The sequence below is a fragment of the Strigops habroptila genome, chromosome 14, assembly GCF_004027225.2.
Source record: "Strigops habroptila isolate Jane chromosome 14, bStrHab1.2.pri, whole genome shotgun sequence".
Classification (NCBI taxonomy): domain Eukaryota; kingdom Metazoa; phylum Chordata; class Aves; order Psittaciformes; family Psittacidae; genus Strigops; species Strigops habroptila.
The window spans coordinates 4,511,506-4,525,739 of NC_044290.2; the positions used below are offsets into that span (position 1 = coordinate 4,511,506).

A 14,234-nucleotide genomic window follows, 5' to 3' on the forward strand; every position below is an offset into this window, starting at 1 on the left:
CATTCAAACTCACATAAAGCCTCCGGAGCATGTTAATATACATGTCTGCAAAGTTACATCAATTTTGTCCATTCATGTCAAAACAAAGCAACTGAAAGCATTATGTTGCAAATTTAAATAGACACAGTTAATGACAAACAAAAAGAGACAGGCAGAGGCATAAACATCTTCCAGTATGCCATAAATGAAACCATTAAACTAGGAAGCAACCCTCCATCAGTCAGAGGGATTTTCAGTATCAGGCTGCTGCTTTTATCTCCTCACTGTAGCATTACAGCCACAACAGAAGCTTTGAGTATCTATACTCCAAGCACACACTCCATGACTGTTTAAAGACACTATACCATGAAAGACAGCAGCATCGTCCCTCTGCACATACATGTAACAACGTTGCTCAAGAGAATTTTAATACCAGGATCCAATGTGCAAAATAAGCTGCTTATTATTGTACGTACAAAATATCCCCTTATTACACAGAACAGACAACTGCCCATGTCTCATTCCTTTGGAACAGGTAACTGCATTGGTTATGACCCAGCAGCATAACCAATAACCATAACAGCAGCGACAAAACACACGTTGCAAAAGCACATCTGCCTGAATGGAAGCATTCACTATACTCCAAAACAAAGCCTCTATTTTACCCCATGTCGTTTTAGGATGCTTTACACCTGGATTTAACCGAAGCTTTCAAATTTCATCTCTTATTTCTCTTTTAACACGCTTTCATGTTGTCATTCTTTCATCCACAGTTAAGGTGCATGTAATAAGTTTCCCTTTATTTTTCTTTGCTTTTGTATGTCCCCTCTTTGCTCCCTCATACTGCCTTTCATATACTTTAGAGCAGTTAAATGCTACAAAACTTAAACAATTGTTGCTTTCGCGAGTGAGCTGAAGGATCCCAGTTGAACTACAAGGTTTAGAGATGTTGCTGTTTGAGAAAGGTGAAGAGAAACTAAATGATTATTTTAAATGGTTCATGAGCTAGGAAAAAGGGTGCACAAAATACTTGCTCGAAGCTTTCAAGTTGCCACTGGTGGATAGGGTTGTCATAGAGAAACTGCACGGGCTGGCTCTGTACTAGGACTGTTTCCATGCCACTAATTAGCCGATGCTTATTTCGTCCTTTCCCCTCCTTTTCTGTTCACTACTTAAACGCTGTTTTTAGCTATCGGAAATGACACAAAATGTTAATGCTAAAGCTCTCCTTTTAGCTGAAGTTTGGTGGAGAATAAAAGAGCAGACAAGACAGCTCAGAAACCCTCCAGGCATATGCAGCATCCCAAAAACATTTGGTTTCCATCTTCAGCTGCAAATTATAGACAAGACGGATGTGTTTTAAACAAAAAAAGGTCTGTTCAACTTCATTCTTGCAGAAATGCTAATACTGAACCACTGTCAACTGCGTGAATCAAGAAGGGAACAGCCAGGAAACAGAATTTCCCTAAGAATACTGAGATCCTGGTAATTAATTCATAAAAAACCCTACTAGTTGAATCATTTTTTTTCTTGTGTTGCTGTTTAGCGAAAATACTGAGCCTTGGACTATTGCCTGAACTCTTTGGGGACAAAGAATTATTTTAATATTCACCATACAGATGTCTGCAGGAAAAGAGAGGATATTGCTTAGGTGTCCCTTTTCTCTTTTAACAGGGCCATAATTCAGATTCAGCCGGTTTTCCAAACAAACTAAAGTAGTAATTTGTTAGTAAGTATGAACATACACAGAGTGCTGCTTCCTGGAAGGGCCAGAATTGGTTTTTTCTAAGAAACAACGCTGTTCAGCATGCAACATATTTATACTTTCCAAACGTCCCACAAAACCCTAGTCAGTGTAAGAAACACAACTGCCTTGTTTAGCAGGTTCTAAAAATACCAGAGACATCCTTTTTGGAAAAGATGTTTTCTTACATGCCCTAAGCTTGACAGTTCAAACGAATTAGTTCTCTTCCTGAAGATTTAGTAGAGTTTCAGGGGTTTTAGTTGTGTTTCTTTTCACAATCACAAACAATACAAGCTGCATGTAATAGGGTGTGGGTGGATTATTGTTTATTCTAGGAGTATGTGTCCCAAGTTTTCTACTTAGTCCCAACTGTGCTGTGCCTCCACATTCCAACTGAAATCAGTCTCATGACATCTAATGAAATTCCCAATCTCTATAAAAGGATGCAGGAATAGTGAAACAGAGCACAGGTGAAATTCTCAAGAGTCAAACCTGACAAAGGATAAACCCAACTGAAATTAAATTTAGACAGTTAAATTATACAGCTCAGTTAAATTATGCAGCTTATTCTGGCAATTTTATCTGCATTTCAAAGGGCTTTAGACGTTTTAAGATCGCAGTTTTACATAACTGGACCTTCAGAGGAGAAAATGGTAATTGTATTGATGTAATACATCATATTTTGTCTTAAGGGGCTTTTGGAATTGTAATTTAAAGGTGTCTATTTCACATAATTGATGAATTCATATCCCAAGGCCTCCATTTACAAGACAACACTAGATTCTACTTGTAGATTCAAAATGATACTGAATCTCCAGTGTTCTCATAATTAACAGAATATATGAAAGCTTAGGTCTTGTTAAGGTAGCCTTTAAAGGGTGAGACAGGAAATGTGTTTTATTGTTTTTAGGGCTGGAAAGGACAAAGCAACAACTATTTACAACCTTTGTTCATGTGGGATTTTAGTGTCTTTGGCAAGAGCTGAAGATTAGTCACAAAATACCTGAAGGATTTTTGAGAAGTATAACATTGAGTTTAACTACCTGCCTTTTATTGTTATTAATTTAGAAGAAAATGAAAACTCCCATGAATTACCTATTTTATGAATTTATTTCCTGAAACTCCAGCAGCGTAGCCCCTTGATTAGCACTTGGAGAAGTGACATGTTTTAACTACTTCTACAGCCTCTTGCCAATGACTTACTATGAAACATCAGGATATCATTTAAGCTTCAGTTTTGACTGAGATGGACAGACTAAGGATCACTTTTGGAAAAGCTAGGAAGCTCCAATGGCAATCATAAAGAACCTGAAAAATCACTTAAAACTAGTGCTTTAATCAGTACAGATAGCACCAATTTCATCACAAGTTAGCCATCTAAGTTAGGCCTCTATCCCACTTAGGATGATCCAAGTAACTTTCTGAAGCTATTTATCTTCATTACTTACTGAGAAAACCTCTGAATACTTCAGATAACATGTCAGACAGTAGATAAAGTTTGACCACTCTGTGTAAGGTATCGAGGATCAGGCTGTGACTGCATTTCAGCAGCAGTTTTCTGCCGTACATTTGCAAAATGAGTCATACTTGGCATGTGCAGTTGTGCCTGGCTTGTAAGCTTGCTCAATGTGCCTGCTACAGCGTCCAGTAATGAATGGGTTAGTGCTCAATGCAATATTTCAATATCAAACTAAAGCATACTGGAATATGTGCAGTTGTAACCTTGACAGAAGCAAAATAGTATCATGGCCTGCAACACTGCCAAAGCAAACGTTATGTAAAGGTCAGCTGGAAAGCACGTCAAGATCCAGTTAATTAGAACCACACTGTCAGTGCTAGCACACCCGGAACGATGGCTGTTCCTCGCTGAAGGAGAGGTAAGATAAGGTTCTTTGGCAGAAAAATGGCAAAAACACATCAGTATTATTTTTCTCTTGCCCTTTTTATCATCTCTGCAGTGACATCTTCAAATTATCGTTGTGTTTGCTGAACAGGATGTAAAGTCCCGAATGAGTCACCTATAAAAGTAGGTGGCAAATGTTACCCAAAGCTAGAGAGGTGTTGTATCTTAATATCAACCTCCATTTTGGCTTGGCACAAAAAAAAAAAAGCTACAAAACAAAAACAACCCCCCCAAAACCCCCAACACCTCAGACAGTGAGACACTGCTACAAAAACAAAGCAATCGATCTTTTCAAGTTGCCATCTTTTCCCCTGGAACTTAATTTTCCAATTCTCATCGTTTTGCACACAGGAAAGTGCAATGGTTGGTAGTAAGTCAGTGGAATTCCCAAAGTGCTCTGCAGAATACTAGTGAAAGGGAACGTTTTCGCACCCCCCCCCAAAGTCCAGGCACACCGCACTGCATGACCAAGGTAACTCACTATATTTAATGGACTGTTCTGTCCTCTTTGAATGATGTAACTGATGGGAGTCACCCAGCACTGAACCTTCTTTCTTCATGCCACATGATGGCAATGAAAGAGGGGTGGCACTGGAGTATCAAGCAGGAAATTCAGGTTCAATTCTGGTGTTGTCTATTTACTGTATGAGTGTCCCCAAGTCTATTCAGTCATTTCAGCTATCAGTTTACAAACTACTTTATTTTTTTGTGTGTGGTCTGAGGGCTGTAACATTAATCAGGTTTATATATATTTGTCATTTTGTCTTCCCATCCGTATTTTTGAGAAAAGAAAACACATTCAGTAATAAAATGGATGTTATGGGGCTCTTTATAAGAAACAGCCATTTGACATTAGCCCTAAAGCATTTATCTAACAAAAAGTTATTACAGAAAAAAAAAAAGTGCTATAAAAGGCATTTAAACTCTCAAACCTCTCCTGAGAAATATCTGCTATTGCCAAATACGAGTAACCTCCACATTTTCAACTGATTGTAAACCGAGTTAGATAGTAATGTACAATAGTTTCTACTTGCCCATTTGCCCCACCCCTGTTTTTAAACAATCAAGCTTTTCAAAAGGGAGTTACAGTTCCACTCCTCTTCCTAATACAAATCAGGATGATGAGCATCCAATAGGGACCTGTCCAGTATCCACTTTAGGAGCTGGGCAACTATTATACATGTATGAATAATCCTGGATAAGCTAGTTTGGTATTGTACCATCCAAATAAAGAGTTATTCTACTCTCCTTGGGAACCTGGCTAGTAACGTGGTTAGTTACACAGCAGCAGGCCATAAACAGTTAGACAGTGTGTCTAATCTACTACTGTGTTCAGTCACCGGCCAGCAGGAACATGGGTACATGTGTTGCACTACATACACACCATACTCTCTAAATAAAGTAACACAGCATTTTAAAATACATTATGCAGAATAATAAGAATTTCCCAATTTATATTAATCATCAACTAGCAGGCTGGGGACAAAATATCCTATAAGAATTTCCCTACGTTATGTTAGCAGCAGCAAGGAGGCACATGAATGAGGAGGAAGTGGGTTGTACAGATGTACCCACTCTTCCTAGCTCACCTTTTTCCGATTAGCTGGTGACAAGCTTCTGTAGAGCTTCTTGCCTTGCTTGCCAGCATTCCAAATGGTGAATGATGTCCAAGAGCTGAGGACTCTGTCTTCAAGAAACCTGACACGGTGATTCCAGATGGTTTCCCTGGAGGGTTAGAAAAGGAGTAGATTTTTGATCCCTGAAACTTTCAGCATTATTATATACCTATGTGCATATGGACACATACACAATAAACACATTTAATATTCATTAACTAGGAACCTACCTTATCCTTGAACAATTTTCTAGATACAATGCATTGATTTCCTCAATTTATGGCTTGATGGGCAAATATTCCTAACCTACATCTCTTGAACAAGGTACCCTGACATGAAAATGTCTTTCATAGGTGATTCTGATAAACACCTAATTGTCTTTCCTTTCTGAAAGCATTTCTTGAAATAGTTTTTCCCATTTGCTTTATCATGACAGAACACAACACACTTTATAAGAATCGTTATAACTTGTTCTACAATTTGTAATATATTGTAATATATCTGATCCAAGAAATTAGATGCTGAAATCAGTTAAAGCAGCAACATTAAAAAAAAACCCTAGTAATTTCCCTGTGAGATCCTAAAGCTGCCAATGGTTTTCTTTGTCTTGGGAAGCACATGTGTTTTTCCTACCAATACAACCTTCTTCACAGTTCAACTTTGAGCCCCACAGTCTTCTGACTATATCAAGTTAGTATGGAATTTAAACACCAAAATACTCAAAGAATATGTTGGTTTTTTCTGTTTCAAGACTTCTGACTCCTGAGTCAGCACAGGTTAGCACAGGGTAGCTACAGTAAACTACTTCAGGTCTTTAAGTGCAGTACATTTTATAGGAAAAATCAAAATCTATTCAACTGTCCAGGTGGGTAGACAGGAACAGGAGCTGCTACAGGGGTGCCGCTGTCAACCACCCTCATCCATGGATCAGTCTGCTCCTCCTAGCTGCAGTTCGGATTATCCACAATCCTGCAAGCATTACATCAAGTTTGGTTCCGTTTCAAAACTAAAATACATGAATATGATGGCTGGAGATGTCTGATGGCCCAGCACTGCAGTAACATCTGACTTCTATGAAACAGATTATCAAATTTCACAAAGCCTGTAACAAATTTATTATTCCAAATTATTCCTATGAAATATACCTCCGAGATACAAATATAACATTTGAGGTTACTGAGATTAATAGGCAACCTAATTTGTTCCCAAAAAGTTTGTTAACAAATCTAATATTGCAATGATAAGAATTTTGGGGGTTTATTTGCATCGTTCCTACACAGCCCTGAGCTCTGGATTGAGAAACATGCACCCCTCACAGTACTACACACATGGATTCGTGCTAGGATTATTAGTGAGCTCCAGAGAGCCCACTTCAGCATGCGAGTTCTGAGCCCAGCCAAATCCTGCTTAGCACTTCATCACTGATCATGGTGTGATAACTTGGAAAGAACTTCACACGCAAATGGATGTACCCAGGAAGAACAGCTACTCCATATAAAATTTCCACATCGTTTCGAGGACTATGGCCATGCACCAGCACTTCGACTAGTGCAGAAAAAAAGATCTTGGATTGGATTGCAAATCCCTCCTAATGCAACCACAAGCTGCATTCCTGCTGCAAAGCTTTAGCTGCTCTGGCATCCTTTGACACTTGCCTTTTTCCATATACATTAGAGCATACTATATTCCCAGAAGGAAAGTTAAAGGAAAGAAATATGAAGGACAAGTATTTTTCCAGGATCACTTTACTGGAAATTTTAGAGTTTCTGCTAGCTTCTAAAAAAGAAGATTACTGTTTTACATGTAAATGGAAAGGTTTTAAAACTGATTTTACTTTGAAATGTAACTTCAGAGGGATAACATTCCAGAGGTACTTCAGAATCTGCTCTGTTGAGTGACACCAGCAAATTTCTTTTCCACTTGAGTTTGCGACGTGAAGAAAGCTAAAGAAAAAATAGGCAACCTTACAAGGCATAAAAAGAATTATCAACTAACTACTAGTTGTAGGGTAAACACTGGAATCTCTATGTCCAGGCACACACAAAATGTTTCTAATTGTCATGGAGATGTCCCAGTACACGCAGTATTGATTGCTTCCAGACAATATGAATCTGCTGCTAGGCGATGGGTGACTATATTCCACACAAGTCCCCACAGAGGTAAAATTCAAGCAGACCAATTCTTCTTGTTGGAAATCACCCACAGAGATTTCAGACTGAAGCAGGTTTACTGACCCAATCTTATCTATAAATATTATATTGAGAAATCCAAGTGGGGAAAGTACGTAAGGGAATTTCACTCAGAAATAAAAGGATATGAAAGTTATTACACTCCAAATTAATTGAATCACTGTTCAAATGCAAGAACATTGGCAGATAGCTTCATCTAAGCACCAATAAATTGCTTTCTTAAATAGCTATTTTGGGTTGTGAAAATTAAGCCAACATATACCCAGCACTTGTGATTTTTTGCTTGCATCACTCTTTGTAGTCTTGAGTTAACCTTGAAGTAACTTCTAACAATACAAGCCAAGACCATCAGTTAAACACAGAACTGAGGGGATAATTTGTGACTGAGCTTTAGGGTGACAATCACAGACTTAATCTTTATGAAAACTTGCTCTGCACTAACAATCTCTCTCACATGTTGAAACAAAAGGCAGTTTACAGAGTGTCAGAAGAGGGAGTTTCAATTACCTCCTTCAGGTTTCCAGTTCACCTAATTTGCCATATTTTTGATGTTTCCAGAATAGATAACTGGGATTCCTGCCTTGAGGGATAAGGGAATGCCATTTTCCCATCCTTTAAGAGCCAGTGCAGGTGCAACAGATGGGAACTGTAGCAACGTGCAAAGGATGATTAAAGAAAATGCCTGAAACGATCTAGAAGTTGTACAAACCGCTGCTCAGAGATGATTCTCACAGCTATTTTCAGATTTTGCATTATTACATATTCATAGCCACCAGCAAAAACCAGGAGGTATTATTGCTCTGCATCATCCCAATCAAAGCTGCTTTTCCTACCCATGTCAAGAAGGATTAAAGTAAGTAGTTTCCCCGTAGCCTTTAGTTTCATTGCCTATATTCAGTTAACAAGATTTTCCTCAGCCTCAAGGTGGGATACAAATTCTTCTGACTGTACAGTTTGCTCCCACATCCTAATACTCCTCCTAGACCCAAATTCTTAAAGTACATTATTTTTCCTATTTCTTTCATTTCCTTGTCACTTCTTTACTTTACAAAAAACTCAGAAGTATCAATTTTTCTACTTGGAAAATCATTCTTGAGCCTTACAGAAGTTTCCTAAGATCTCACTTGCTGTGGCCCCTCAATACTCATCACTTAGGTAGTCTGGAAGGAAGAAGACGAGCCAAGATTCTGCAGGAGTGAAATGAGGGTATTCATGCAATGGGTGAGAATGACTATGAAGCGTGTTCCTCAGTCCCAAGTAGTTATTACCATACCATCCACCCAAGTAACAATGGAGCTCTGTTAAAATGTGTGGTGACCTACTGACTGAATACAGGAGTCTAGAAACATCTGCTCCACTCCTATTTTGAAATGAAAGATAATGTGACAATAAAAGCTATATGATTTAATGTCTGAGCTCAGTGAAACCTCGCCATATTGCTTGACTGCCTTTCCCCTCCTTCCCCCAGTGAGGCTACATAAGTGAATCAACAGAGCAAAGACAGATGTACAAGTACTTGAGAAATGCACAAATACAAGCCAAACATCCTAAACTGTGCTGGAATTTTAGGCATTGATTACCATCCGCAGTAATACTATAAATCTGTAAATCTGACCTTTTCTATATGCTTTGGTCCCACACGCCACTCAGGTAACACCAGACAGGAAGAGGAGCTATTCAAGTGAATGGCCTCTTCCACTGGTTTTTTTATTCACAGCAGGGTAAGACAGTTCTCTATTTTTGGTGAATCTCACCTGATAGATAAACCAGAGGGGGAAGAACAGAGAACTTCTTAATCACAGTGAGAGCTGAAAGAACAGATTCTTTATAGCCAGCTTTGCACGCAGAACTCAAGGTTCTTGCAATCCACAGGAAATTCAGAAATGAATCCCATTTGAACCTTGTCCATACTGGTAAATAAACTGGATTTTTTTTGGTCGTTGCTGTTCTGTTGAACTTCACGTGAACTTATTAATTGCTGGACTATATCGTCCCACTGAGTTATTACATTTACACTGTGTTAATAGGTTCTATTAATGTCTGAGTTCATCTTCAGGTCATGGGTCATTAACTGAGGCATGGTTTGCATTGTGGCCTATTTTTCATGAAAGGCTTATTAAGAAAGACAGAGACTATCAATGTTAATGCCATTTACTTTTCAAGAATCTAATGAGGTCATTAGTTTCCATGTTTAATTGAAGTGCCAAACGCAAGCATAGAAGATAAAAATGAAGTTGACCTCATCTTCATTTCAGTTGGGCAAGAATATGTTACACTATTCCTCTCCCTTGCCTATTTTGGGATGTTTTTGCAGGAAATGAAGCAGGCATTCCTGTGCTCACCAGTGATACGAGATCCATGCCTCAGAGTACCTCTGAAACAACCAAGTATGTGCTTCAGACCAAGTGCCTGCTCTCCTTCGCTTGGATGACACTGGAAGCTTCTAGTACCTGAAACCAGATGGTTTCAATAGATGATGTAATTTTGGTTATTTCTGCAGAACAAGCTCTTACAATATTACACTTGCTCTGTATACACAGCATATGAAACTACTGTGAGTCTTCTAAGTACACTTCACGTTTTCTGCATAAAAGGGAATTGCCTTATTTTCTGCATGTATTAAATGTCTCTTGACCAAAAGCTTGTGAATTGTGGCAAAGATCAGCTATCTGCCCAAACTGCCTGTCTTCATGAGCAATACTACCTAAAGATAAGTACAGTGTTTTATTGCTCATGCTGTTCCAAGCTGACTTTTATCTTGCAATGAGGTACATTGTTTTATATACAGTTCCTTTTTCTCCCCTTGGCAAGATAAAAATCTATGAATTTTACAATGTTTTTATTATACACCAAACTTACTTTCTATAGTACTTCACACTATAAAGCCAGCTCTGATATTGTATCAAATCAGTGTAACATAGCTGTACAGCACAAAGTACACACAGCCCTAGGATACAAGCTGTAACGCAAGATAAAATGATTTAGATCTAAGAGATACAGTATGTGGGATTGCATGTTGTAAATTCCTGGCTGAAGTTTCTCAAAACTTATATTGCTCATTCCCACTGAGCAGGTATCCATGATAGACTTTAGATGAAATTACAATGAGAATGGTTATATTTCTGTATGCACCTAATGAAATCTAAATATAGACACTGCACTTCATCCAGATTCTGTCACACATCCAAAACATTTAATAACGTGGTCTGATGCCTCCAGGGTAAGGGAGAATGCAAATAAGATCTCGTTTCCTGCTTCACAGATACTTTCACGTCTAGGTATTTGTTCCAGAAGGATACTAATCATAGGAAATGACCTAAAATCATTAGTGTTGACAATTATACATACTAAATAAAAAGAACTAAATGTTGCTTGCCAAGCAGTTTTATAGAGATTTTAGGAAGTCTGAGAATGCAAAAATCAGGCACTTTTCCCCCTGAACATTAATGAAAGACACTCAAAATCAGCCCATAATAGGCTATGAGCGATTGTTACCTTTGCTGAAAGGATTGAGTCATGTACCTTTTCTATAAACAAGTCCTATTGACAACTCTACTTTTTTAAGATTGAAACTAGGCATAAACTGATACTATAAATAAATAAATAAGTTTCCTATAAGCGTCACTTTGATTTCGGACAAGATATTAATCTAGTTGCTGAGTCAGTACTTCCAAACCCAGGTCTCCACCAACTCTGAAAATTCAAAGACAACATAAGCCAATGGCAAAAGGCAAAAAATGCCACAGAAAACTGTCCAAACAAAACACATCATAAAAACAAAAGCCTTTTGGAAAAGGCAGAAGATGCATTAAATAAGGTGGGGTGACCAAAAGGCAAATTAGGAAAGACCAGATATAAATTATAAACTTCAACCTTTGTGATGAGCCCATTAATTTCTTTTTGCTCAATGCTCACCTCAGCCTTCAGAAACAAATGCTGGCCAACCCTGCTCGACTTAGGCAACAAACGGGAACAAGCCAACAAGGAGAGATGTTACACAACCTTGTATTGAAAGTGCGCACAAAATGTTGTTAGCAGTAGTACCAGCACAAAGCCAAGAGGAAGAATGGCTATCCTGACTTCTTAGAATGAGACAAGAAAGGCGCCAATTTGGACATCCAAGCTGCACATCTGAAACAGCTTACAGTATTTCCACATTCTCGCAGTATGTTGTAATTCAGGGTGCTTGTGCCACACAACCTTGTAGATCTGAATAAGCAACAGCTTGCAGTAAATTCAAAACAAACTCATTTCCAAGAATAAGATGTTTTCCCACAGATACATGCAGCAGGCTTCCAAGAGTTCGAGCATCCCATGATGCGTGGCTGAAAAGTTCGGAACTAACTGCCAAAATGATCACACACTAAAAGGGAAAAAAAGCCCCTTACATTTAAACACCAATAAAAAGCAAAATAATTCACCTCCTATTTGTTTGCAAAATCCAAATAATATCTTCCATTTGCTTGGAATGACTGTTTCAGACTTAAATGATTTTATATACATATGTGGCATTTATGCATACTACGGTATTTAGAGTAATACAATATCGTGATATACAACTAAAATGCACACAAAAATGTTTAGTTTCACTAGTCAGTTCTACAAAGCTGTACAAATAGGACTGAAAAGTGTATTTATACCATTAATCAGTAAGAAAATCGTTCACTTAATTATCACCGTGATTCTGGAATGGGACTTAAAGAGCAGTAAAACTTGTATGATTTTTCACCAGTGTCGATGCATAAGAGAAAGAAACAACTTTGGCTCTGCTTGCAGGACATCTGATCACAACAAACACCTTTGATGGGTGAAATGAGCATACACTGGAACCAGCAATCCACAATTTAATGTGTTCTTTAAGGGTAGGCCAGCACTGTAAAAGCAGTAGGCATCAGCTTACAAAGAAGCACCTGAGATAATTACTCCTAAACATCCTCAGGTGTATTTCAAACCTCCTTATCTGATTTAGATAGTTTAGACCTTTTAAAATAGGAAAATAATATATGTAAATGCAGCACATTATCAGATTAAAGGTTTAGGCTTGTTTGGTTAATTTTCAAAAGGAGGTTTCTGTTGGTAGTGCAAGTTTCTGTTTACTTCTTTCAAATCGAGACAGTTCACTTTGAAATTAAGCTATAAAATTAAAAAATGTTTTTTTACATTATGGTTCACATGGCAAAAAATAGGAGAATCAAATCCCTGCACGTTAAAAATCCCAATAAAATTTCACCGCTAGGATATATTTCAAACACATTCTTGCAATTGTGTTCAAAGTATTGAAGAAGTCATTGCTTCACTGCTTGCTTTTGCCATGTGCAGCAGATGAGACACATAATCAGACAAAGTATTCTTCATCTGCTTTGAGGGTAAGAAACTCAGATGCTTTAGATAACCAGAAAGGGTACTCAAGGCAGATTCCGGGATCTCACATGCTCAGCTACAGAGTCTCAGCTGAAGGAATGGTAACTGGAAATGGAGAAAACAGTACTGCTGTAATGCAGTCCCAAAAATGCTTCATGGCTCTTACGATATCTATTGTGAAATTATTTCAAGAACAGTTGCAAAGATGAGACAACAACTTAGCATATTTGTCCAATGTTAACATGTCAAATGTTAACTCCATCCCTGCCTCACGACATCATTAACCCAGGTTACACTGACAGCATGTGGGCAACAGCATCTGCACCAAAGATTTCAGTTCAGCATTTCAATTCCAGCATTACAGTATGTGACTCAAAAGCAAATTACAGCAACACCACCTTACACCAAAGAGGATACTACCAAAATATTAAGTCATGCTTGGTTTTTAGCCTCGTTTTAAAAAACTAACAAGTAATTAAACTCAACCAGGTAATTATTTTGCCATGTGGTATCTTGAAGAGATTAAGCATCTTTGCTACTAATCATCCGAGATGAAGCTAAGTTTTAATTTCTACCAAAAAAAATGCAACTTACTCTAGGACAGAGTGAGTGGCAGCCTGTGGATGGTAACGGTACAGCAGGAGGCAATGGTTTACTCGAAAGACTTCACCACCATTTTGGATATGTTTGTAGAAAAACAACAGGTCTTCTGGAACACCCTGGAAGAGCAGCAGTTATTTCAGACTAGGAAGTGATCAGTATTCATACTTACGTTTGAAGATACTTCTTATTTTTCTGCCACATGAATAAAGCTTAACATCATTTTATTCATGTTATTTCTGCATGTCTCCATGAAGTTGTCTAATGGGTCATTAAATAAACATATCTGTAGAAAAGATAAAGCTATTGAAAAAGCAAGCTGTGCTATTTAAAAATTAAGTACAGCTGACCACAAGGGCAGAGGTGGAAAAATGAACACCATCTCGTTTTGACAGGAGTATAAAACTTGGTACAGGTTAGTCCCGAAAGAGAGAAACCAGCTGCTGAACAGTTCATGAAGCCTCAAGTGCCACGTAACCAAACAGCTCACTGAAAGGGATCAGCGACTTCAGAACAGTGCTTTTTCATCTTACTAATATTCTTGTTCTTTCTCTAATTGCCATACATACTTAGGAAAGGTGAATCAGACCCCATAATAAGGAACCTTAATGAAAACCTAAATTAAAGCAACCTTAGAATGAGGCAACATCTGAAAGCAAAACTTTTTTCTTGCCATTTACTTCCATGGTACATTCTTCCTAATGGGATTGCAAGGATTGCTGCTGAGACACTGCAAAAAAAACCCCAACCAACCCATAATTTCCTAGAATTGTGGATCTGTCAGGCTCCAATAAGAGATTTCATGATGAGATGCAACATTTCCCATGTAAAAATCAGAAAAT

General features: G+C 38.1%; 1 protein-coding gene across 6 annotated transcripts in view; it reads right to left on the reverse strand.

Annotated features, from left to right (window-relative positions):
* B3GNTL1 (UDP-GlcNAc:betaGal beta-1,3-N-acetylglucosaminyltransferase like 1) overlaps nucleotides 1-14,234 on the reverse strand; it is a 121,569-nt gene that overhangs the window by 13,795 nt on the left and 93,540 nt on the right. For 5 of the 6 annotated variants that reach the window (XR_003994346.1, XR_003994347.1, XM_030506229.1 and 2 more), the window contains 2 exons: nucleotides 13,387-13,511; nucleotides 5,216-5,351 (listed from right to left, as the gene is read on the reverse strand). Coding sequence is in view for 4 of the 6 variants with exons in the window: in XM_030506229.1 (XP_030362089.1) it covers nucleotides 5,216-5,351; nucleotides 13,387-13,511 (261 nt within the window). In the remaining 2 variants the exon portion in view is untranslated. Of the gene's footprint in view, nucleotides 1-5,215; nucleotides 5,352-7,076; nucleotides 7,186-13,386; nucleotides 13,512-14,234 lie in introns of those variants that run through there. The other variant, XM_030506231.1, reaches the window with a different exon arrangement.